Genomic DNA, 26,998 nt, shown 5'->3' with positions numbered 1-26,998 from the left:
CATTTTTGGGTGCACTATCCCTTTAAGTTCAGTAAAAGATTTGATTTATTTTCTCATGTTGGAGTTTTGGAGACAAAAAGCAGAATAAACAGCTGTTTTTAGTGTCACAGCATCTTTTAAACACAGCAGCAACATAAAGTTTATGGCAAAGAAATGTATTGAAATATTTGAGAACACAATAAAGACAAAATATCAATGAAACTAAAATAGTCAGAATGATAACTGCAGACCTGCTTGATGAAAAAATAACATTATGAATTGTTTTATGCAAATGTTTTGGCAAATACTTCGTGTTGTCGGCCAACATGGTCCATTTTTTTGTACCCATTTTCAATCAGGTTAGTCCCCAAAGGGGAAATGCCTGCAGAGAAAAAGAATGACATGAGACACTGGTTCTGGTTATTATTTTTGGTGAATAGTTTTGTTGTCAACACAGACAAATTCACACTTATAAGTTTTAACTGAAGCTTTTTATTAAGCCAAAAACAAAAAGGAAAACAAACCGCTGTTTAAATCCAACCAAGAAAAGACGAAATACGTTTTTACAGGTAAGAAGCTGAAAAAATTTAAAACTATACAACATGAAAACAAAAATCTCTCTTTTCCAAACTCCTGGTAAAATACTGGTCAAAGTGCTAGTGCATAAGGAGAAAGAGTCCGAACACTGACAAATGTTTTTTTTTTTTTTTTGGCAACACAAACGTCTCGTCCCAGAAAATCCATGGTTAACAAAGAGAAAAAAAACTGATAACATGGTAATATTTTTCACATCTTTAAAAAGTAACACAAATATCTGACAGTCATCAAGCTTTGATTTATACAGTGATTATTGATCTGTGATTGTTATCGAGTAGCTCTTGATGTCAGACTAGTAAACAGCTGACTGAGGGTCAGTGACTCGGGTCACACAGCATTTAACACAAAAATGTTTCTGACAAAAATGACGTCCTGTAATTTACTGTGATTAATAGACTCAAACATGGAGGCGAAAAAACTCCACAGAAATTTCAGCGTGAAATTTGTGTCGTTGTTGTCAGCTGCTAACCGTTTGGATTGTGCTGAAGTTGTCTGTTTAAACTGATTATCTGATTAGTGACCAAGTTAGCTAGCTTGGTACCTCACTAGCTATTTATGACCCATCTGACTTCGTGAGCTACTTTGTCTTGCTAGCACCATGCTGTTACCGGCCTGCTAGCATGTAATTTATTAGCTAACTAGCCACAGTAGTCTGCCAACTAGCCCCCCAAGAGTTAGCATGTCACCAAACCCTTATCACTATTTTGGCAACACGTGGATGAGTTTCGCTCAGTCACTTTCTGGTGGGACCAAACATCTACAGTCACGTTAGCGGCTCAGTGAGACTTTAATGCTGATTAAATAACTGAAAACCAAATTTTTGTCTGGGTTCACATTTTTAAAGTAACTGTAAATGTAAGATTTTTACCACAAGATCAGCTAATCATCAAACTCAACTTGAGCTGTGATTGAGCCCATATTTGGACTGAATGCTAACATGCTAACGGTAGAAAGTTGTCAAGCTATTCGCTAACTAATGGATGTTAGCATGATGGTGTTTAGCATGTGACATTTTGCCTTGTTAACATGCTTCCACTCTGGATAGTAACATCGTATTTTATTTAGCAAGTTACAATTCTAACGTTAGCATGCCATGTTAGCATTAATCTCAAAGAACAGAAGAGCTCACAGGGATTCCGTCTTTTGCTCTGGAGGTGCTGCTGCTTTTAAATGGGATCGTGGGCACCGTATAATCACAAGAGTCCATACAGCCGTCGCTAATGACTTAATGAACTCAGATAGTTCAATGTGGGCTGAGAACTAGTGAAGCTAAACACTGGACTCAACTTTCACCGCTCCAAACAGAATGCTAACGTGTATGGAAGCAAATAACAGACACTAATACTGAACGCCACTGACTTGATAGAATTAACATATTTTACTTAAAAAAATCGTGTATCTCAATTTGTTTGTTCTAAATTCACGTCTTTGACATTAAGTATAAAATTTCTTGATTTCTTCTTTTGTCTCTTATTTGCTTTTATTGATGTGCTGGCAAAAGGATGCTAGCATGTTACTAACTAATACATGTTTACATTGGTATTTAGCCTTTAGTGTTTTGCCATGTTATCATGCTAATGGTTAGCATGTAACATGCTTCCTCTGTGGATGGTAACATCGTATTTTAGCCAGTTAGAATTCACTCCAAGAAAAACAAGGCTCAGTGTTGTTTGTTTTTTCAGCTCCTGAATATCGTACATTTTACATCTGACACAGGAAGTGAAGTGGTGTCTTCCCCAACAGCAGAAATAAACAGATGGCTCTAAATTAAAATGTGTCAGCTGACTCCAGCAACCAATTACATCAATTTATGAGAAAGTTGTGACATGAATGAGAAACCTAAAGCACGGCACGCAAACAGGAAGTGGGTATAATGAGCAAAGTGACTACAATAAAAAGACAAAACATTTGGCATCAGGTCTGAACAGTACTAGAAAAAAGAAAAATCACAGTTGGGGAGTGTAACAGGTCGACTGTGTTTAGTTCATCGATAGGTTCTTCAATCTACGGGATTTAAATACCTGAAGGACGTCCAGGCGTGTAGATTAAGTTTATTATGGATATTTTGAGTAACAGTAACCTTTAAAGGTTCTAGTTTGCAATCAAAAGGAAACCTGAGAGGATCCTCAATGAATCACTAACAGTTATGTTTTACTGTGACGAACTCTAAGATGCTTATTGACACCTTGCAGTCCTCACAACAACCTCCAGCAGATGCTTACACCCTTAAAAGTAAAAGGCTCTGTGGAGAGCTGTAATACTTTTAGGGGATCTAGAGGACACTTGAAGCTTAAAGCTTTCTGGCACCTTTGACTTAAAATACTTTCTGGAAGAACCAATAGAACCTCAAGTACCTGAAGTCTATGTTTAAGTGGATGAAAAATGAACTCAAGCACTTCATAGAGCTTCACTGCTGACTGCGACTTCAGGACAGTCTGTGTGAAAACTGGATCGGTGGCACTTCATCTCAGATCCTCTGTGGAGCTGCTCAGTGTCCGACAGCACAAGATTTCATCAGGTGTCAATCGACTGAGGTGATTTTGAGGATCCTCGCTGGGAAAAGAGAGATGTCTGGCTTCCTCCATGGAGTGAATACAGCAGAAGTAGTGGAGTCAGTGTGGAGTGACGACTGGTCCAGTTTGAACCCTCAGAGTTTTGAGGTATCAGATGAACGCTGGCTTCAGAACTAGAACATCAGAAGATCCAGCTTTATGTCGACATGATCAGTCATCGTGTGCGTCTCAGGCACTTTATCGGACAGGTAGATCATAGAACTGACGTCCAATCACACCAGCATTTTTATAACAGCTGAATTATTGACGTGATTCATGGATTTGTTCACAGAGAAGACTGTAAGGTCAGGTTTCATGTAGAGCTCAACTTGGAAGTTGCTCTGCTGAACAATCCCTGACGATGTTCATGCGAACAGAGAGACAGGAAGTCCAATGAAAACTATTTAAAAAAACACACGAGGAAGAACTAAAACTGTATCTACTGTGTAGCACCATGCACTGTTATATAAACCCCGAGACATGCATGGTCTGCAGTCGGTCATGAGCTAACAGTCGATGGTGCAAATACGTCTCTCAAATAAACTTGATGACTTATTTTCTAGTTTTCTTCCAAGCTAAAAAGCTAACTGGCAGGTCAGCTCCAGCTTGGTAGGCTAGTTCTGTCATGTGTTAACATAATGATTAACAGGTGTAGCTTCAGGAAACAGAAGCAGGAAAATATTCAGTCTTGCTGTTTTTACATTACTAGCTAGCTAAGATTCTACCTGTTAGCTTGCCAAGTAGCCCCACAGGTAGCCCCACAGGTAGCCACTACGTTGGCAAAGATTTGCTATGTGACTTTCAGGTGTGACCAAGCTCTTAGGCTGCTGCCACACTCATCTGTCCATCTTTGTTTTATAACCGTCAGAACAAAGATGTTTTAACCCTCCATCATCTGTCAGCTGACGGAGGCTGCTCATATCAAAAGAGTTAAAAACAAACAGATGATTGTGGCGACAGAGTTACCCGGGATGGTCTGAGGTCCATACAGTGTGTTCACTCAGGGTGCAGCCCTCAGTCTGTGGAGCTGGTGCGATGCTACGTCAGGGACTGACGTGGTTCATTTGAGACCCTGAACCTGCTCGGCTGCGTGCTAACATCCGAACATTAACCAGTGGAGTCGCAGTTAAAATTAAATATTCAGTCTTGTGGTGTTCTGGATCAAAGTCGACAGGATCCATTTTTAAACCCTGAGACTTGACCTCAGAGCTGCGGAGTTGTGTTGATGCTTCCTGTTGCTCTCTGTAACAGAGCGGTCGACCAGCAGCTGTGGCCCAGTTTGAGTTTAACGCCCAGTTACAGAGCGGTAAATCTGACTGACCGTGTTTTACCTGGTGATTAATTACAAGTCTGGTGTCTATCTACACTGAGTGAGATCATCTCGGTGCGATCTCCTGCATCATGGCGGGCAGGTGGATGGTCGGACACGAGTCTCTGTGTCTCAGTTTGAACATCAGCTGCTCTTTTTCCTGAGAAAGCTTCTGGTTTACAACCGCCTGCCTCTCCAGCGCCATCTTCAGGTCCTGCTGCTCCTTTGATAACTCCCTGAGAGGAAGAGAGCAGAGACGGGATTCAAAACTACTGATGTACAAAATGAATGTGATTGAATTCACGTTTAAAGTTCAAACCCAGGCAGGAAAACTTCTTCAGGATGTTTTGGAGGAAAGACTCTACATGTCAGTGACATTAATCAGCACAAAGGCTTCACGTGTTCACTCAGAAAACAACCTTCAGTTTGCAGCCCGCAGAGGTTCTCTTTCAAGATTAGAGTCACCAATTCAGTATCTGACCAAATGTCTCCCCTTCTGTTCCTGAGATATGACGTTAAAACATGATGATGTCACAGTCAAGCTGACCTTTGACCTTTTGGCCTTCATTATTTTATCCTGTTAGACATTTGAGTCAAGTTTGGTCAGAATTAGTGAATGAATTCTTCAGTTATGGAAAAAACAGGTGTCGTGAGGTCACACTGACCTTTGATCACCAAATTCTAATCAGTTTATTCTTCAGTCCAAGTGGACGTTTGTGCCAAATTTGAAGGAACTCCCTAATGGTGTTCTTGAGATATCGAGTCACAAGAAGGACACAGAGGGCGTCACACTGACCTTGACCTCTGACCACCAAAAACAAGTCAGTTCATCTTTGAGTCCAAGTGGACGTTTGTGCCAAATTTGAAAAAGTTCCCTTGAGATTTCTTGAGATATCATGTTCACAAGGATGGGACAGACAAACGTACAACCCAAAAACATATTGCCTCTGGCCATGGCTGTCGCCGGCACAGAGGTGAAACAATAACTTGATTAAAGCCTGTAACAGGTTCATAAAACAGTTTCACTACACAACAGAGCCAAACTCAAATTAAACGTCTCTGCCCACCAGGTAAGTTCCTGGTTACGTCCATGTCTGTCCAACTCATGTTATACATGTAGTGAAGACTTTGAAGAAACTTTATAAAAAGTATGAAGCGTATTTTTTGGGGGAGACATGGATGCTTCACACACATTCATACATCTATATAATCACATCTATAAAAGAGTCACCAACTCAGTACTGAGAATAACATTATGTTAATAGACAAAAATCCTTCATTTGACATGTTTTTTTTTTTTTAAATATTCTTCCCATAATTTTAGTTTGAAAATGATCCTGAGAACAAATCTGTGAATGATATTGGGAGCAGCTGTAAATTGTCCAGCAGGTGGCGCCACCTTCCTGATTAAAGTGAAGAAGAGGCGACACGTACTGAATCAGAGTCTGACAGTTGTCTGTGCGAACCCTCAGATCCTCGTTCTGCTGCAGGATGTGGACGATCTGGTCCTCCAGAGACAGATTCTTCTCCACCTGAGGACCAAAAAGAAGAAGAAGAAGAAGAAGAACAGGAAGAAGAAGGAGAAGGAGAAGAAGACATGAGAAACAAAGTGAAGATAAAAATCTACTGTCAGACACACATGTAAGAGACATGTAGAGACACGTGTGTTTTCCCACCAGAGCATCCATCTGCTGCAGCTTCCTGTTCTGCTCCTGCACGCGCTCACTCTTCATCTCAATCACAAACAGCAGAGACTCCTGCTCAGACTCCCAGAATGCACCTGGGCTGCCATGGGCCTGGAGAGTGGGAGGCGACAGAGAACTTAAAGTCTTTACATGAAAGGTGAAAACACTCATAACGTCTGGAGGAATAACTGCTCTGACTACAGAATGTGAATGCTGCCTGTTGAAAAGCTGACGCTGCATTAAACACGGAATTATATCATTAATGTCTGAACGCTGTGGAGTATTTTAATATATCTGGTGTCAGTTAACATTAAGTTAACTGCGTTAGTTGGTGGAGTTTCTCTCATGTAGGGAGTCCTCCGTGCTAAAAAGATACCTGAACAGTTTTAAAGTCATTCAGTCCTTCACTACGCTCCCTCTGGCAGAGCACAGATTCAATCAGACTCTTTTATCAAACAACCTCTAATAACATAACTTAATATTTTTATCATTAAAAATGTATGTAAAATGTAAAAATATAATTAATAAAATAAAAAAATATTGCTGTGACAGTATCAACAAACGTCTCCTTCAAACAGCTGATTTATTCACGTTTCTCACCAAAACCTACATTTTACAAGATGACACTGAACACATCATGAGGACATTGTAATTCACCTTAACCCAATACTTGTTTTAACTGAAGAGAGCTTGAACGCATCACAATGCAACTCACTGGTTGTTGCAAACACCGGCTGCTAACAGCGAAGAGCTAACATTAACTTACAGCTAACAGCTAAGGTTAACTAGCTGCTAACAGCTAAGGTTAACTAGCTGCTAACAGCTAAGGTTAACTAGCTCTCCTTCTGCTGATGACATCACAGATTTGCTGTTCACATGAAACATTTTCAGGGAAACAATATTGTGTGTTTTCTGATGTGTCGATCGTGAGTTACTGCGTCCTTTTGTCCCGACGGCATCTGTTTGTCCCATACATGTTTTCAATTGTCCCCGGGCCGACAGGACGCCGTTGGCCTGGAGCTGCTTTTTAGCCTGAGAATAACAGAACATTGGTGATGTCACAGATGGCAGTGAACACCTGAGTGTGAACCCACCTTAATATTTCTCTGCAGGTCTTTCTTAAACGTAGACTCGTGAACTCTCCTCTTCAGCTCGTTGTAAACCTGCAGCTCTGCTGACAGCTGCTCCACCTCAGCCTTCAGTCACATCACAGATTAAACATTAATGTTACTGTAGAGTCATTAAACACACACTTCCACGTCTGCAGGTGTGAAATGACATTTCTTCTTTTTACCTTGAGGACGTTTTCAGACGCCTGAAACTTTTCTGTCAGTTCAGTTTTCTCTTGTTTGTGTTTCTTCTGCAGCTCTGCAAAAAAAAAAAAAAAAAATAAAAAAAAAAAAAATAACAGGACAAATGTTGGTCATACGATTGGTTTATTTACGTAGAATGAAAATAGTTAAAAAAAAAAAAAAAAGAAAGAAAAAAGAAACCTTCCCCATTTTTCTAAGGACCCCTGAAACTCCCTCAGTGACTCCTGGTTAATAAGCACAAATTTAAACCTTGAAAATAAAACTTTTTGACATAAAAAGCAAAACTCTAAAAGATGTCATAATAGGTTGTTTTTAATCACAAAAGTACGTCATTATATTTCTTATCGTCTTGCTGTGTCTGCGGTTCGTTACCTTCCACGCTCCTCTCATGTTCCTCAGTCAGAGTTTGACTCCTCTGTTCATGCAGCACGTTCAGATCAGCCGTCGTCTCTGTTTTCACCTGAAAGATCCCGTCAGACAGGAGAGCGCTTTCAGCTGAGACTAAAGATAAACTCACTGACCCTCAGAGGGGAAATGATGATGACACTCATGACGTCTGTGGAAACACTGGACGCCCACTGTCACTGTGACCACATCAGTCTGAATGCAGAGTGTAAACAGAGTTTATCATGAACAGTAACCAGAGACGTTCACAGCTGCTGCCTCAACCCGACCGGTCGGCAGAATCACGTCTATAAATAAACTCTGACTGAGTTTCTCATCACTGAGCAGAGTTTACTCCCTCTGCCAGATAAGTCATGTGACTGTGACATCGTGTTCATTCGTGTGCTGCTCTCTGTGACTGACTCTACTGAACATACACAGACATGTAGAAATAAACATGTTTAATCTGAGTCTTTATCCAAACAGCGTTAGACTGTTTAACCACTGGTAAAAAGTTGTGAGCCTGCAGGGACCTGTAGTTCATGAGGCGGTAAATCTCTGCTTAATAACGTTTTATCATCTGTTAATGGTGTTGAGTCACGCTGGCGCTGCTACACTGTCTCATGGAATTTACAAAACATGATGTTAGTCTATTATTAGTCGTTAATGGCTGCAGGGTACTTATATTATGTTGACTTTAATTAATCACATCAAAAGTAAATGTAATAGTGATTCTTGTTTGCACCTCCCAGCGTTTACAGGCTGACTCCGCCCTCACCACGCCCCCTGACTAGTATCTATCAACCCCTCGCTCCTCCACAGCTCCACCCTATTGTCCAAATATGGTCACTCCTGGTTCCAAAAACCCAAGATGGCGACGCCCAAAATGTTTCAAAACAGGAGTCCACAACCCAGCAGTCATGGAAGCTACGTCTGTTATTTTATAAAGTCTGTGTGTTGAACCTGCTGCACGGGAGCAACAGCAGGATGGAATAAGTACATTTATTTAAGTTAAGTATAAATTTAAGGTACTTTAACTTTGAGTATTCCTATTGTTTGCTACTTAATACTTCTACACCACTTCACCTCTGAGGGACATGTTGTACATTCACAGCACTATTTTTATCTGACAGCAATAAAAATAGTAAAATAATAAAATGTATAATAACAGTAATATTCAGAGATACAGATACAGTAAACAGCACAATATAATATGCCCACTAATTATTCAAACAGACCATTACAGTTCAAATATCTCATTTCCCCCCAAATTCAGCTGAATTCAAATATTTTTAAAAAGTGACATTTTTGTTTTTTCTTCCGACACACTGAACTCCTCCATCAATCAGTTTACAAACCTCACCTTATCTTTACTGTATCGGGTTTTGTCTACATGTAAAGATCAGTAAAGTTTAATGGATCCTGAGAAACGACCTTCTCACCTTGTCGAGGATGCTCAGGACGAGGGCGCACACCTCTTCATCTGCGTGGTGTCTCAGAAGCTCCGCCCTCTCTGGGTTCCCATTGGCCTCCTTTAAAATCCTCAGCTGCCACTCAAAGCGCTCCAGCTGCTTCTCCAGACAGACGTCCGGCTCACCTGACGTGCGTTTACCTGCAGCTGAAGACATGAACGTGTGTATGAATATTTTAATTTATGAATAATATAAGTGTCTGCTAAACCCTCACAGTCATGAACTAAGGCTGGGCGGTACGGCCTACAATCAGTATCACAGTATTATTTTGGGGGGGATGTGGTGACGGTATGATATCGCGGTATTGTCTTCTCTCTTTCTTTTTTTTTTTACACCTTAATTAAAACAATTTAAAAAGCCATACAAGTCTAGGATGGAAACTATTTATTGTCAGAAGTAAAACAGTTGCTAATCCATCTATTATTGTGTATATAATGTTATATAGTATGTATAAACATTAGAGGGAAGAGGGAGGGCCGGCAGCTCCCAGGCCCAGCGCACCAAACCCAGGCCCGCCAGGCTCCCTTCTCCCGCGGACCTGGGTTTGGTGCGCTGGGCCTGGCCACCTGCGTCACGTAGCGAGGGAGGTGTGTGAGGCAGGCAGGCCTACTTTAATCTGATTTTGCAGTCGATGTTTCTCTTAAATGAAGACATACAGGTGACTTAACCTGTGTTACAAACTGAATTTGGATTTTTTCAAGTCTCCCATGAGTCCCAAAATTTAGTGGTGTGTGAATCCAGAACCAAAACACTGAACTGCTCCTTTAATAAACTAAACTCCTGAGGACTTGGACATGAAGCCCAGAGCTTTGACTACTCTGCACTGAAAATCTTCTTTAGTAAAATTATAGTTTTCACAGTTTAGTTTCTGCTCTTCAGATTTTTTTCTTTCCTTTATGCACTTTTATCTGAATCTGAAACCTTCAGACTGTTAACCTGCAGGATGAATCTTTGAATCAGTCCAGGCTGCAGAGAACAAACGTGTGTGACTCTCCGAGTTCCCTCACGTTTTAATGGACAAAACTTTGTGAACCTTTTCATGACCTGGACTCTGTATATAAACATGTTGAATCTAACATCACTGAACGCGCTTCATGTTTTAACCTGTAAATAACTAAAGCTGTCAGATAAATGTAGTGCAGGAGAAGCAGAAAGTCACATGACAGAAAGTAAAGCAGAAGTACATCACTTCTGTACTGAAGTACTTGAGCTAGTTCTTTCACTTCATGTTTCTTCAGCAGCTGAAGAGTTAAACTCAAACTGGGAAACAACGTTCAGGAAGTGTTTCTGACTGTTATTTAATTTCCACCTGTCGATTACATCATCGACATGCAGACACACGCCCACACACACACACACACACACACACACACTTCATTCAGGTTCAGAGACGTCTCCAGGTTGGACTTCATGTCTTCAGGCTTCAACTCAAAACAAAGTTTTTAACTTTAATTAAAATAATTATCAACACTGTAAAAACCTGAATATTTCTTTATTTCGAGCCCCTTAAACAACATTAAACTGTGTGTCGCAGTCTGGTGGATATTTAACATGTTATTTAAAATGCACAGACCTTTATCCAACACAGAGAATAAACAGACGGACTGTATAACGTCACTGTGCTGCTGCGTCTGAGTGTTTGTGAAGAGTCAACAGGTTCCAGCCTGTCGGAAGATGAACTGATTTTTAAACAAAGAGCAGCGGAAGTTTCATCCTGCTGCTGTGTGACAGACACAAAGACGAGTTTAACGAGAGTCAGACAGTGAACGTTCATGTGATACAGAAAAAACCCCCAATATGGAACCAAGCTGCGACGCCTGAGGCTGAAACATGAAGCTACAAACTGCAGTTCCTCTGACGGCCACTGGAGGCTGACTCCGTCTGTGAGTCAGTCCTAACAGACCTCCATGATATCTGGGATATGTACGAAGTTTGGTGCCTTTCTAATTCTAAGAGTACAAACAGTACATGAGAACAGCCTCAGTAAATCTAAAGGCCCTGACACACCAAGCCGACGGTCGGCCGTCGACCAAAGTCGGGCCGTTGTTGATCGTCTGTCGCCCTAGTTTTTGCTATGTGTCCCGCACCGTTGGCACATCGGCGGCTTTTCTTCTTCACACTTTAACCTGAATAACAAACCGGAGCTAGCTGGGAGCGGCTAGCGGAGCATTAGTCGCAGCATGACCGGAGGGAAGCACAGCCAGTTAGCCTCCGCTAGTCTCTGAGCTAGCCCCGGCTCTCCGTTTGGATCCAACCGGAGCACCGAGCCCTGGTTTGTTATTCAGGTTAAAGTGGGAAGAAGCAGCGGGTTTATCGGGCAGCTGAGTGAAGTGGAGCCTGCGGAGGAAACACCGGGACCGTCTGGATGTAATAGTCCGTGGAGGTGCTGCGGTGCTCGGCTGCACAGATAGGAAACCCCTCGGCTGACAGGATGTACCACTCTCTCACTCCGCTCTCTCTCACGCAGACGCAGAACGTACGTGCTACTTGGCCGTCGGATGTAGTCCGTGTAGTGTGTTCAAATGCAACTGACACAGGGCGACGTGAGGCGACGTAGACGACGCAACAGTTGGCTTTTGTCGCCGCTAGTTCTTTGATGTCGGTTTGGTGTGTCCGCACCTTAACCAGTATTGACGATAATAATTTCATTACAGTATGTCTTATTCTACTCTTTTTTCCCGTTTTTCTCTGACACATCAGAGTGAACTATAAATAAACAGCGGTGTTATTATCAAGGTTTCTGCCTTTTTTTGTCCTCTGCCAATCATATGTCTGATCTGTTGGGACTATTTTCCGCGGTGGATTAATCCATGTTTGGAGCTGTAGCTGTAAATAAACCAGTGTGTGTGTTGATGGTGATGAAGGAGCACGTGGCTCACTGACGTGTTTTTAACAATGGAGGAGGAAGAAGATCGATCACAGTATCTGTGAGGACTCACTCACTGTGTTTAACCGTTTTATTGCTCATATCTTTGGTGTTATTCGCCCACACTGATAGTTTGATGTCTTTTTTCACATTTAAACTAAAGAATGTCAGTTCCTAATTTACATGTGATCTGTAGGAGAGGAGTAAAACATGCAGAACGACTTTAAACCATCTTTTAGAGTCTGATATTTCCTCTTCAGTTTTCCTCCCTGACTTATAACCAGTTATTTTGTGCACTAACATCTGTGACTGTGCGTCCACGGTGATTCACACAGAGCGATGACGTCAGCGTGTTCGATCCATCCTGTTTTAAATGAGCTTTAATCTGAACCGGCTGCTCATAAACTGGAGGAAACGAGGTACAGTGAGTGTGAGGTGACTTCCTGTCTGCGCTGAGTCAGATGGTCGTTCGGTCACCTCAGCTCAAACTAACGTACCTGTATCACCTGTGGTGAGTTCAATGCCCTCGTTCACAGGAGATTCTGTCACTGTTGAGCCTCCTGCAGCTCCATAAACTCATTTATCTTATTTACTCTCCTCATGTTGTTTAATATCAGCTGCTCTGAGTCTGATTTTAATCCTGTTTTACAGACATCATGTGAAACACGTCACATATTGCAATTTTCAGAAAGTTGCAGCAGCTCAAAAACGTTCTGACTGTTCTGATGCAGTTTTCAATGAAAATAAAAAGTTTCATAGGATTTGAAATGATCTTGATATTCTGTCCTGTTTATTTTTAACACATTAAATCTCTGTATGTGAACAAAGAGACGAGCGGCAGAGTTTCAGGGATGTAAGAACCATGTCGAAACAATCTGGCTGTTCGTAATGTCAAAAAAAATATCAATGACTTTGTGTCACTTCTACTGATCAGTTATTTGCTTATTTTCAACTGAGACAAAGATGTTCAGAGTTTTGGGTCTACAGATGACGGATGACAGATACAGAGACGTAGAGGCCTCATTGGCTGCTGTATCGTACATTAACATGAATGTCAGCGTCATGTTGGAGAGGTCAAAACTTCTGTCAACAACTGACAGTAAACAGAAGAGCTGCATATTTTTTATGGATAAAAAGCTCTATTACATTTATATTTCTACACTATATTCAGTGAGTCATTCTTAAATAACATGTGATTTATGATTTACATGTTGTAGAAATACAGTTTTTTCTCGAGGTAATTATAATCTGAATATTTAGTTTCACAGTTCCTCATGAATTATTTTCCAGCACATCAGTGATTCAGTTCCTGTCAGTGTAACACACACTCCTCTACTGAGCGTTAAAGTGACTTTAATCCAGACAAACAGCAGCTCCTTTGTCGTGCGTGTACAGCAGGTGCTTCTCTCTCCACAGCGGCGCCGTAGCGTTGACGTAGTGTTGCCGCAGGTTGACACAGTCAGAGCGGCGTGTTCATATAAATGTCTCTGACTGCAGATGATTCTCATGACATTTAGGTCAGAAAACAGGAAGTGAGAGAACATACAGAGGGTGCAATCCGTCAGAGGAGGAAACACACACACACACACACACACACACACACACACACACACATATACTGAACACACTCACCTCCGTCATCTCGGCGGCCGCTCTCTTTCTGGTTCTTCTCGCCCTTCTTGCCTTTGCTTTTCTTCTGATAACGACAGGAAGAGAAGAAGGTTTCAGTGATAGCGTCAACAAACGGGTCTGATATGAGGAGAGTCTGGAAGGTTTCACCTCAGACCTGCGTCAGTCCTCCAGAATCAACACAGACACAGAGCTCCAAGTTTAAGGACAAATATGGTGAATGTTTATGAAGTGGTGAATGTTTGGTTACATTAAATCACCTCGTTCAAAGTTAGGTTTCATCTGTTCTACATGTTTGTTTTAAACATATAACAACTACTACCTGACATCAACACGACTGCGGCGATTAGGAACCTTGAAAATAAAGACCCTCAAACCTCTGCAGACCAAATCTGGAGTTTCTACTCCTCTGTACACTCAAGGCACTTTTACACCACGTCACATTCACCCATTCACACACTGGTGGCGGAGGCTACCATACAAATTGCCACCAGTAACCATTCACACACTCTCACACACAGGTTCAGTATTTTGCCCAAAGATGCATCAGCACGTGGAGCGGAGGAGCCGGGGATCGAACCTCTGATCCTCTGATTAGTTGACGAGCTGCTCTGTCTCTGAGCCGCAGTCGCCCAAAAACATAGCATACAAAAATTCAGATAAACAACAGAAGCTCATACAGATTAAACAGAAGTGTGAAAAATACATATGACGGACATAAATTAATTGAATTAAATTTTATTCTTCTCCATGGTTATGAAAAGTTAGGACATTCTCTCTTTCTGCTGCAGAGAGACGTTTGTCCCAGAGCTGTGTTTATGTCCTCCGCCTTGACGAAGGAGCGTCATTCAGCTGTGACGGAGAATACAAACAGAGTTACACTCCACGACGGAGTCACTGAGTTTTGGAAAGGCTCCTTGAGTTCATCATTTTGCCTGTTGATATCTTTGGAGTCAGAAGTGACCATGTTTGGGTGACAGAGAAGTGGAGGACGATACCAGCAGACTGATTTGTTCCTGACTTCCTGTTTCACTCCTGTCAGCAGCAGTGATGTGAGGGTTATAAGAAGGTGTAATAATATTAGTTTCCTGAGCTCACAGTTTCAGACTGAAGTGTGTGAGGAACATGAAGCAGGAGGTTTGGTGGTTCAGAGTTTGGCCCCTCTGAGGCCTCCCAGCAGCGGCAGCTCTGGGTCGGAGCCGTCTAACTGGGTCAGTGAGGTGGTTATGAAAGCAGCTGATGGAGGTCTGACTCTGACCCTCATTAGTCTCCACATGACGCTGCAGCTTTGCTTTTTCCTCTGTTACATAACTGCTGCTCCAACACAACAGGGCCACTGTTTGTTTGTTTGTTTGTTTACTCTGCTGATTAAGAAACCTTCCTCCTCCTCCACCTCCTCCTCCTCCACCTCCTCATACCTGCACATTCATCAGCCTGTTTACAGTGTGTAACACAACACAACAGGAGGTGTGTCATCCTGCGCCGTCATCAGAGGCTTTATGGAAGATAAAGAACGCACAGTTTAACTATTGAAGCAGATGAGCGTGCACGTCAGATGGTGCACGTCAGATGGTGCACGTCAGATGGTGTCAGTCTGAGAAAGTTCCAGTAGTGACAACAACTGTTCACACTGCAGACGCCCGACACAGGAAGACGAACTGATCGAACAGAGTCTGATAATGAACTAAATAAAACACGCATCAGTATCAGTGGAGAGTAGTGTTGCACGGTATACCGGTACTAAAATAGTACCGTGGTACTAGAGTATTCCAAACGGTACTATACTGCATTTGGAAAATACCGCTACTTTGAAATTGATTCAATTCATTAATTTAGTTAATTTATTTTACTCATTTATGCACACAAACGCCTTCCTTGTTCCTATTGGAGCACAGATTGCACAAGTGGTGTGTATGACAACACCTGTATCAACATCTGCAGCTGGCGCACGTGAAAAAAGACAAGAGAAAGTCTGCCTCGCAAAAGGAGACAACACGAGACAACGCCAGCTTGGTGAAACATTTGAGCAACCAAACCGTGACGTCTGTACCGAGGTACTGACCGAACCATGATTTTTTGGTACTGTTACACCCCTACTATTTATTGTTCTACAGGTTTGTATCCAAAAGGACTTTTCCTTAGGAAAAGCACCGAAGAGTATCGAAAAGTATCGAAATTCATATTGGTATTGGTACCGAAACAAAGATTTTGGTATCGTGACAACACTAGTGGAGAGAAAATGATGCTAACAGTTAGCCTTCTGCTAACAGGAGCTAAAAGCTAACAGCTGCAGCTTCATCTTTATGTAGCTAACGTTAGCTCGAGCCTCCAATCACAGTGTGTCCTCCCAACATGGCCTCACTCTGAAGAAACCAGCACTCGGTTTTAAAGATGTTTATTGTTGACGGACATCAGACATCAGAGTGTGTGTGTGTGTGTGTGTGTGTATGTGTGTGTGTGCATTCTGTACGTGAACATCAGCAGAAACTTTCAGGTTTCACTGCAGTGAAACTCTCCTACTGGTTAAACTGTGTTATTCACTGGTGAGGGGGTGATGGATTACACACACACACACACACACACACACACACACAAGCTTGGGCGTGTATCCAAACATCCACACACACACATGGACATTGCACAAGAACACTGGGACTAAAAAAACACACACACATACACACAAAGGAACTACACACTGAAATGCTTACTGTATTGCCTCACACCCACACATTACTCAAGCAGAGTGAGACCAAACACTCACACCCTAAACATACACACATTCTAACACACTCTAACACACCCTAACACACACACACACACACAGTATAAACTGGACACCGACTTTATTTAAACTCTGAGCAGGAACAATAAATATCTCTGGTTTCAACACGTGGCTGAGTTCATCTAAACATCTGTGGAGGAGGAAGAGGAGGCTGGTGAGGAAGAGGAGAAGCATGTGTTCCTGCAGGCGCTGCAGAGGCCCTCCGTCACATTTTACAGAGGAGGTCATAAATCAGAGCTGAGGCTCCTCCGCTGTGTTTGCACAGCACTTCACCGTCAGGACGAACCTGAACTCCTCGTCTGGTTCCTCAGAGACGACGCTCAGTCTCAACTTCATGAATCATCTCTGATTTCAAACCACAGCTCAGTGACGAGGAGTCAGTGTAGATGGATCATAATTATTTTAGTCATCAAGAAATCAAGTCAAGAAAACGTCCAAACAGACGTCATCACATTTTTTTTTCCCTCCAACATTTTGGACAATTTAATAATATATTCTGACATTTTATCAACTTCTTTTATTATTATTATTATTATTATTATTATTATTATTATTATTATTTTCCGACATTTCTTTAACAGTTTTTCAAACGTTTTGTGTTTTATTTTTTGGACATCTTAATAATATTAATACTATTGCTTCTCTGACACTTCAATAATTTTTATTTCATAATATTTTTGGACATTTCACCAACATTTCTTCAGACATTTTATTAATATTTTAGGACATTTAATTAACATTATTTGGGCATTTTAACAACTTTTTGTTCTCAGATATTTTAATAGTATTTTTCGGACATTCTGATAACATTTTTAAAACGTTTTTTAATTTTTTTCTGACATTTTATTAATTTTATTATTATTTCTAATTATAATAATAATAACAATAATAACTGTATTAATTTTGTTAATGTGCCCCTCTATGTTGTGCTCTGCAGTTGGAGCAGTAATAACCCTGCAGCATCACTCGTACGTTGTAGCCTGTGATTCAGTCGGCGCCGTCATCGTACAGTCTGCAGACATGTAACCTGATGTCAGACTCAAGTTCCCAGGATCAGTGTCGAAAGAACTGATATAATATCGTATCATGATGAAAATGATTTACATTCCTATTAACCAATAAACTGATTCAGTTCTGCCTCTATGGACACATTCATTAATATTGTTGGTATGAATTATTAGTCTCTTTGTTAACGTTCTACGAAGCAGCTTCTGATCAACAAACTGAATAAAGTCTTGTCAATGTGAGAACTCCAGAACAGGATGTGATGTCATGCTGCTGTAGTACACAGGATGCTGACACATCACCAGAATGAGACGTCTCCTTAATCAGACACAGCCTATCAGTGTTTCAACGGGCTGACTGGACACATTCACACAGTTACAGTTAAAGCCGACCTCTGACCTCTGACTCTGCAGGGCACCAGAACAGGAAACACATCGCTCTGATTTAACAGAGTTCAATCAACGAGACTGAGGCGTGAGAACATCTTCAATTTAAACAGAAACAGAGATCATCTTAACCTGAACCGAAACGGTACAACAAAACATTATTGTCAAAGGATCATAGGTGAGGTGAGGTGAGGTGAGGTGAGGTGAGGTGAGAGTGGATTGTTTTGTGCTTTGGAGCTACAGTTCCCATGATACTCTGACGGACGTACGAAGGAAGCACAGTAACGAGTACTAGCCAGTCAGAGGGAGAGTAGGGCGGGTCACACCTTTGCTGTCCTAGGAAATACAAATTCCCTTAACCATGGGGTGCATCCCAAGTCTCTGATCATATCGCCCAAGCTGACCGTAACTCCTAAATATCACCAGAGAGACAAGAAATCCTCCGTCACCGTCTCATCAGTCAACTCTCCACACTCTCGTCACGAGATCAGTGAAATCTAAATCTTGTTACTCTGCTGATGAACAGAGCAGATCACCGTCAGGTTATCACTGTGGCATCTGTTAGACTAAGGGACGTTTGTGCCAAATTTAGAAATCCGCTCAGGGCCCTCTTGAAACATCGCATTCACAAGAATGAGACACACAAGGTCACGGTGACCTTCGACCACTAAAATCCAATCAGTTCACTGTGAGAGGGGAAAGATGCACACAGGTGGGCGCTGTGTAACGGAGCTTCACCCTCTATGGAGATTTTTGGCATTGTCTAAATCTATATCCTACTTGAAAATAGATATTTCACATAGTCCTTATATGGCCCAGCCCTAAATCATTGTTGCGTCCAAATGGATGTTTGTGCCAAATTTGATGAAATTCCCTTCAGGTGTTCTTGAGATATTGTTCTTGTATATTGACGGGACAGACAACCTGAAAACATCATGCTTTCAGCCACAGCTGTCAGCAGCACACAGCCATAGAGAAGACGATGGTGGGGTCAGTTTAACTGTGGTAACACAAACTACTGCAGCGAGCCCAATGTGTGTGTTTGTGTAAATAATAAAACAAAATATAGAGCAGCTCCTGTCTGCAGTGAACCCTCTGACGAACACTCCACCATCACTGGATCATTGTGGGTCAAGATCAGGTTCTGCAGCAGGTTTTTTTCTCTGGGTCCTAAGTGGATTTATAAACACTAATACAAGATGAAAATAACAGTTAATTATATCCTGAGAAACTTTCAGTCACACTGAATCTAAAAATATGTGTCTCAGTTCTGTGTGTTCAGATTAGACTCTGAGACGAATCTGTCTGGGTGCTGCTCAGTGTGTTTCTGGCTCAGAGGTGAATAAAATCAGTCAGTAAACAGTTTATAGTTAAACTCTGTGTTCCTGCGGCCTGTGTGTGAGACTGTGTGCCTGAGTCAGTGACAAACATGTCTCTGAACAACAGTAATGACTGTTTTCCTCCTCTGAAAAACCACAGGATAAAGAGGGATGAAAAAACGCTGCAGACCTTTGAGGACGTTTGTGACTTTGGACCTTTAAATCTCAACCTGGTTTTTATTCTGCTCTGATTTAAAGAACAAACACGTCACTGTTTTCCCGTCAGGACACTCTCAGTCTCAGCTACCTGACAAAATGTCCGCCCTGGTGTTTAAATGTTCCTGCAGCTCGTCGTCCTGTGAAGAATCTCCTGGACGAGGTTAAACTCCCACAGAGACGAAGAGCAGCTCTTGTATTTCCCTTCAACGTGTCAAATATCGTACATCACGTTTCCCCCTGAGGAGCAGGACGGAGGATCTGGACTCTGAGGCCTGAAGCTGCTCTGTCCTGACCTCCGTCCTCTTCCTTTAAAACCTGCCCCAGCAGCTCCTGACTCAGATCCTCAGATCCTCTCTCCACCTGCTGCTCCTTCAGAGGACGCAAATTCATCACAGAGACTGAGACGGTCTTTAAGTCAACCGCAGAGTCGTGTCATTAAACTGCTCGCTGTGACAAAAACAACTCTTCATGTGGCGTCCTCCATGTTTCTGCAGGACAAACCGTCACGGTATCAAAGAGAAGCTCGCTGTGATGTCGCCGAGCAGCACGTCTGAGGTTTTACAGTCACTTTATTCATGTTTGCTCTGAAGGATTACGAGCTGAGTCTGACTCCAATAAAGCTGCGATAACAACTTTAATAAACCTCATTAGATCAGGACGGAGTGATGAGAGGAAAATATCTACATGTGGCTTTTCTCTGGGATTATTTTCTATAAATTAAATCTTCTGACTGTTTCATCTGTTTCCACACCTTTGTTTTATTATCAATAAACAAAAAATGGACTCAGGAAGTACAAAAAGATGACAAAAACTAAGACACAAGTTTAAATACAAGACTAGTTTGGAAAAATACACTCCTCCTCCTCTGAGAGTCAGACTGACTCATGTCTGCACAGTTCATATGAAGCTACAGTCACTAACAGTTAGCTTAGCTTAGCTTGGCTTAGTATAAAGCCTGGAAACAGTTAACTTTATTTCCTTTTATCTCTGTTTGTTTGTTTGTTTGTTTTATTTTCAATCTGCTGATCTCAATCTTAAAATCTGATTATAGAACAGACTCATGTTGTGTTCACACCGGGTGTGAATACAACAGTTCACACAACTCAATAACATGTAAAGTCAAAGTAAAGACGCAATTAGACACGAATGCCCTCCAGGTGGCGCAATGGACGGGAATAACATGAAAGAAGCGAATGAAGCTGCACGAATAAAGTAGCGTGATTTCACATCATATACTTATTCGTGAGAGTTGAAAAATCTGAACTTCAGCGACCAATTCGCCCCACGACAGCCAATCAGCACTGAGATCCTCCAGGGACACATGACGCAGAGGCTCATTCATCAATGCAGCAATTTCACGTGCCAATGACGTCAGTTATTTACACGTATGAAGCAAGTCAACACAAAATATTCTAGCATTCAAACTTGTGTGAGTAATGCAACGTTAAAATTCACATTGTGTTTGGTGTGAACACATTGGGCGGTGATGTCACAGCTCCCATTCAATTTGACTACAATTTTAAGTCACAGTTTGAACTTCAATACTTTACAGCGCCGACCGAATGGCGTCAACACTATCAAGTGTGTAAACAAGGCCTCATCATTTGGTCCAGACACACCAAACTGGACGAAAGACCCCTGCTGTGTCGCCTCTCTGCACTTGCACAGTGTTTTTCTGGTCTTCTAACCACTCAAAGCGCTTTTACCCTACATGTCACATTCACCCATTCACACACACACATTCACACACTGGTGGCCGAGGCTACCATACATGGTGCCACCTGCTGCTCAGTAACCATTCACACAGATGGAACAGCCATCAGGAGCAATTTGGGCTTCAGTATGTTGACCAGGGACACTTCGACATGCAGGCGGGAGGAGCCGGGGAGCGAACAGTGGATCTTCCGATTAGTGGACGACCCGCTCTGCCTCCTGAGCTACAGCTACATCGGCACCTCGGCCATAAAGCTGCATATGAACACACGGTGAAGACTACAGCCTGTAGGGAACATTGTACACCTGCACTGACGCACATGAACCTCACATCACGCGACTGTGTACTGATACTGCACTGCATTTTATTAAAGATGTGAAGATACTGAGGACTACTGCATCACATGAACTTTAACTGCACAACATGAACTTTAACTGCACAACATGAACTCTTACTCCACGTGTGATTCTTCTACACTGAGTGTTGTTTCACTGCAGCACACACAGTTTTACTCCATCAGACTTTTTTTATTGAACATCATCAAGTACTTTGACTGCTGTTACTTTAACTACATGAAGCTGAGAGAACTTTCACTTTGTCGGGTCTGTAAATGCAGGACTCTCCTCTGCTTGTTGTCTGATCTGAATTGCATCATGATGGTCCATGTTAGCCCGTTGCCATAGTAACGCAGATAAACAGTGAATTCATCAGTGAAAATAAAAAGTCACAAGAGACCCCGTGGCTTCAGATCTGATCAGGAAACACCACGAGTTTGTTTTTCTCCTGCAGAGACACCTCAGATACAAACACACAGGATTCAGCAGCGAGTGTGGTCACGTGACCACAGGTGGTTTTAAACCTGTTGTGGGTTGTTCTTTCATCTGTTCCACTTCCTGTTTTGTCTGTTTTAGTAAAAACTCTCAGTCCTGATTGGTTCACAGCCTGATACAGGCCTAATGTCTTCACATGACTGAGGTCGTGTCAGAGGAATTTCGTTACTTTTAATAATTTTACATGACGTCACAGATGTCAGATTAAAAACACCTTCTCTGGAACAATCTGACAGTTAGCTCAATTAGCTCAGTTAGCAGTTAGCTCAGTTAGCAGTTAGCTCAGTTAGCTTTCTGTGTGTCTCTGTGGTGAAACATTCAACAGCTCTGATGTCGAATTAAAAAACTTAGTCTTTAACCTTGTTTACTGCCCACATGGAGTTTTTAATATGCACATATCATCAGTGATCTGAGCATTTCCGCCTTTAACTGCAGTGAACAAACAACAGTTTCAGAAACTCAGATCCAGACAGCCGGAGTTTGTGACATCACAAAGAATTATCTGTCATTTAAAAAGCACAAATATGCCAATTCAGTAATTTGCAAAAAAAAAAGAAAGAAAAAAACAAAAAAAGGTGCCGATACTGAATGTTGTTCCTTCACTGTGACGATGATAAACCTGTGTGATGTAAACTGGACTGTGGACAGTGACATCATCACATGACCAAAAGGTCATGATCCCCACTGAGGTCATGTGATGATAACTGAGCTGGTGCATCTGACTGATGAAGACCAGGGTTACGTTCAGCTCTGACAAAACCTTTATTGAAGCAGTAACGATGATGTGTTGAACACTCTGCCTTTAATATGGCGAGGTTTAATTCAGCTCGATTCAAGGGAGCTTTATTGGCATCATGGGAAACACATGTTTACGCTGCCAAAGCAAATGATAAATAAAAACAATAACTGTTTGTACAGTAAATAAGGATCTGACAGAATCTGGTTCATACACGTCCCTGCTGATTGGCTAACACCTCTGACACACCCACCAAACGAGAGGAAACAAACTCTGGGCGCCCAGTATCTCACCTGGAGACCCTGGCACCTACAGAGGCTGTGTCCTTACAGCAGCGACCGCGGGTTTGATCCCAACCAGCGTCCCTGTGCTACATGTCCTCACCTCTCTCCTTTACTGACACTCTGTGTACAGCGTTTTCAGATGTGACGCGCCCCAGGAGACGTGGCCAAAGACTCAGATGTTGGTAATAATTTGTCTTGTAAGAACAGAACAAACTCAGTTCTTACTGAAGCTGAAGCCGTTAACAGATCAACTAATGAGCTGATTTATAAAAAATTAATTTCCAACTATTTCAATAATTGATCAATTGTTAAAGTCATTCATAAAGTAGAAACTTCAATAATGGGATTTTGTGATTTTATGTTTTATATCGCAGACTATCAGCGAACTTGGAGGATGTTGTCACGAACATTTTCCCTCGTAATTTACTAAATAATCAGAACATTAATTGATAATAAATATATTGCTGCAGCTGGAGGCTTAAAGAGCCCAAAACTCTCTGCTTTGATGTGTTGGAAACTCCTGAACTGCAGTTTGACGAGTCAGTGACCACGTTACTTCAGTCTGACGTTAAAATCTGAACGGACTGTAGGAAGTTAGAGATCCTGTTTCCTTCAGCTCTTCGACCTGCTGCAGGTTTTAAAATGGAGAACAGAGTGTTAAAGTTTCAGCTTCAGTGTGAACGCAGCCTGAAACTGTTTGACTGCAAACACTGGAGGTCAGACTGAAACTGTTCAGGCTGAACTCTGTTCAATTATTTCAGGTTTCCAGATTAAAGTCGGGACAACTCGTATTTTCAAAACACTTCAGTCACACTGCAGTCTGTCACCTGTTCAACAGTCTGTGTGTAACACCTCACCTTAGCTCAGCTTAGTGAGGCATTCAGGATCTGTGGGGTTTTTAACACCTCACCACAGCTCAGACAGGTTTACAGTGAGGTGTTCAGGGTCTGCGTATGGACCATGTGTTGGCTCAGAGACGACTGGACAGGCTGGAGGCGAGAAACGACCTGCAGCAACATGAGCGCTCCGTTAACATCCAACAGTTCAACAACACAAAGTCTCAGCTGTCGGTTTGATTTTGTGCTTAAAGACAAAAAATCAGCAGATTCTCACAGTGAAGAATCTGGAAACAACAAATCTATGATAAAATATTTTAAGCAGATTACCAGTTGGCTCATGGATTAATTAAGTTATTGTTTTATTGAAGCCTCATGACTTTATTCTCACAATCCTCTGCAGTGAACTGAGTCCACACACACTGGAGCCCTCTGATACAAAATTCTTTGTAAAACCATCTTTAAATCAGAGACGTCACGTCCTGACTGAGTCTCAGACCTGTTGGAGCTTCACATGTCTGTGGCTGTAAAGCTGAAGACGTTGCAGCGTCAACATGTGAGCAGCAGACGTTTGGAGATGAGATGATTTAGAGACGTTTAATTAAACGTCCAAACTCCACGTTTACAGCCGCAGAGAGCATCTGTTCTCCAGAACAATGACGCTCCCACAGACGTTTACAAAGACAGTTTGACTTTATCTCTGCAGTGTTTCATTGAATCTGAACCTGCTGCTGCAGATCTGTGTCGTCATGCAGATACAAAGTCCATCACATTCTGATAATGCTGCAGTGTTCACAGCTCCACCTTTTAGTACCAGATCTGTGTGCTAGGTACCCCAACAGAGGGGGGACCAAACATGGGGACGCTAAGGAACGCTTCTGTTGGGACCATCCACAACTTTACACTGTGGACACAGAAACAATGAAGTGAACTGCGAGGAAATGAGGCTTAAGTGGGATTTATACTCCTGCATTGAATTGATGCTGTACCCCACGCCGTGTCCTGACGTGCACCTCCCCAGAAATGTAAAGGTGGCAGTGACAGTCTGTTTCTGTGAGCTGAAACCATTTCCCTCAGTGGAAACAAAGTGTGAGTTTATGGTCTGGCTACTAGGGCTGACCCAAAAAATTCGAAGCTTCGAAGCTTCGTTTGATGGCACGGGATTCAATTGTGAATTATTATTTTTTGAATATTCAGCCTTTTTTATTTCTCCTGTTTTTTCGGGGGACCTTGAACACAACACCATCTCCAACAAGGAAATAGAAAGCCCGACGTGCAATGAATGGAGACCTATTATCCTGCTTGAACACAGACGACTAAATTCTTTCAACAATGTGACTCAAAATAATGATAAAATAGATTTTATTGATGTAAGATAATATGCTGATGGTGACATTTTCCACCGGTCCGCTGCGCTCTGAGTCTGGTGTCAGTGACACATGCTGCTCTGAGTCGAGGGTTTGAATTTTTAGTGTTAAATCAAAAGTTAAACACTACGTATCAGCAACCAGAAGTGTTTTGTTGTTTGTGAATATTTTTAATCTTAATTCTAGGGTTGCTAGAAACGACTTTTTCACCATAATTTGTAAGTTATTAACTTTTCTGGACTTTTGTTGTTTTTTTTTCACTCACTTGCTGACGGGCGAACCTGAGCACCAGGAGAAAACCACACATAATGGCTGGGCCTCAGTAGCTCCCATAGTTTTCTCCTGGTGCTCATGTTCACCCATCAGTGTCAGTCACATTAGACTATACCATCATTAGTCATAATAAAATAACATCAAATTGGAGTTCAATGTTTCTGTGTCTCTGTATAAAGATAAAGTGCATCAATACAATGTTATGACATTGTGGAAGGTAAAAAGTGTAAGAACTGGTATCTGTTGAAGCTACAGTTTAAACACCTCTGAAACTAATCAATGAAACTGATCAATGAAACTGATCAATGAAATGATCAATGCAATACAAGATGTTCCAAATGGCATTTAAGGTGCTGGTTACCAACAGGAGCTGGTTCTGTAGGGAACAAGAATACAGCCAGACCAAAAACTCACCATAAAAAAGTTCACACTTTGTTTCCACTGAGGGAAATGGTTTCAGCTCACAGAAACACACTGTCACCACCACCTTTACATTTCTGGGGAGGTGCACGTCAGGCTACGGCGTGGGGTACAGCGTAGGCTTTACGTTGTCACAGCCTACGCCGTAGATATGATGTCGATTCGACACAGAAGTATAAATCCTGCATAAGGGCTCATTTATGCTCCAAGGTTTACAACAGGAGCATAACGAAGACCTCCTCCACCGTCATTTTTGTTTCTTGTTGTCAGGAACTTTTGAATCTGTCCTCTAGTGCCATCTAATGGATGCACCTGTGTCGTGGGCAGTGATGGAGACAACGTTTGAAATGAACATGTTTGTTTTTGTTGGTGAAGGGAGCAGAAATGAGCCTTTAAAATGCTGCATCTTTTAAAGGTCAGGGATCTCACCGCTTCCCAGCATTGGAGGCCTGATGGACGCTAATGGAGGATTTAAACTTCTGTATTGAATCGATGACGTAACTACGGCACAGGCTCTGCGTCGACGTGCAGACTACACTGTAGCCTGACGTGCACCTAATCAGAAATGTAACTGCACAGTGTCACAGTGACGCAGACCTCCTGTCTGTCTCTGTGAGCTGAAACCATTTCCCTCAGTGGAAACAAAGCTTTGATTTACTTTAATTTCACAGATAAGAAACAATAAATTGTGAAGACAATAAAGCCTCCACACACTGTGTGTCTTGTAAGTTCTGAGTTTATCGACATAGATTTATTGTGTGATCTAAGTGCGTGACTGCACAAAAATAAGACACTGCACACAGACAGGTGTACCTCGTTGTTCCCTCCTGTTAAAACTGTTTCTTACCAACACAACAAACTATATCGCTGATGTGACTAAAAACATTTAAGACCCATTCAATCTGAATTTAAGACATTTTAATACTTTCTAAGCACCTGTGGCCGCCCTGTATGTCACAGGACACAGTGAGGTACCAGCTGGATTATTCTTTTGTTAATGAGCTGTATTAAAGAAACTCAAACACGTGACCTCTTTCCTGC

General features: G+C 41.9%; 2 protein-coding genes across 2 annotated transcripts in view; one reads left to right on the top strand and one right to left on the bottom strand.

Moving 5' to 3' along the window:
• The window catches only part of tgfbi (transforming growth factor, beta-induced), a 684,304-nt gene that overhangs the window by 595,224 nt on the left and 62,082 nt on the right, over positions 1 to 26,998 (top strand). The gene's annotated exons all lie outside the window — the stretch shown is intronic.
• The window catches only part of ccdc69 (coiled-coil domain containing 69), a 33,309-nt gene continuing 6,759 nt past the window's right edge, over positions 449 to 26,998 (bottom strand). The window contains exons 2-9 of the mRNA XM_049585708.1: positions 13,790 to 13,853; positions 9,262 to 9,437; positions 7,808 to 7,895; positions 7,417 to 7,490; positions 7,217 to 7,318; positions 6,114 to 6,233; positions 5,872 to 5,969; positions 449 to 4,673 (exon numbers count right to left, since the gene is read on the bottom strand). Of these exons, the coding sequence (XP_049441665.1) occupies positions 4,505 to 4,673; positions 5,872 to 5,969; positions 6,114 to 6,233; positions 7,217 to 7,318; positions 7,417 to 7,490; positions 7,808 to 7,895; positions 9,262 to 9,437; positions 13,790 to 13,853 (891 nt within the window). The 3' untranslated portion in view covers positions 449 to 4,504. The remainder of the gene's footprint in view (positions 4,674 to 5,871; positions 5,970 to 6,113; positions 6,234 to 7,216; positions 7,319 to 7,416; positions 7,491 to 7,807; positions 7,896 to 9,261; positions 9,438 to 13,789; positions 13,854 to 26,998) is intronic.

Source organism: Epinephelus fuscoguttatus, linkage group LG9 (assembly GCF_011397635.1).
Source record: "Epinephelus fuscoguttatus linkage group LG9, E.fuscoguttatus.final_Chr_v1".
Classification (NCBI taxonomy): domain Eukaryota; kingdom Metazoa; phylum Chordata; class Actinopteri; order Perciformes; family Serranidae; genus Epinephelus; species Epinephelus fuscoguttatus.
Note: the sequence above shows the minus strand (reverse complement) of the source record. Positions and strands in the feature narration are given on the sequence as shown.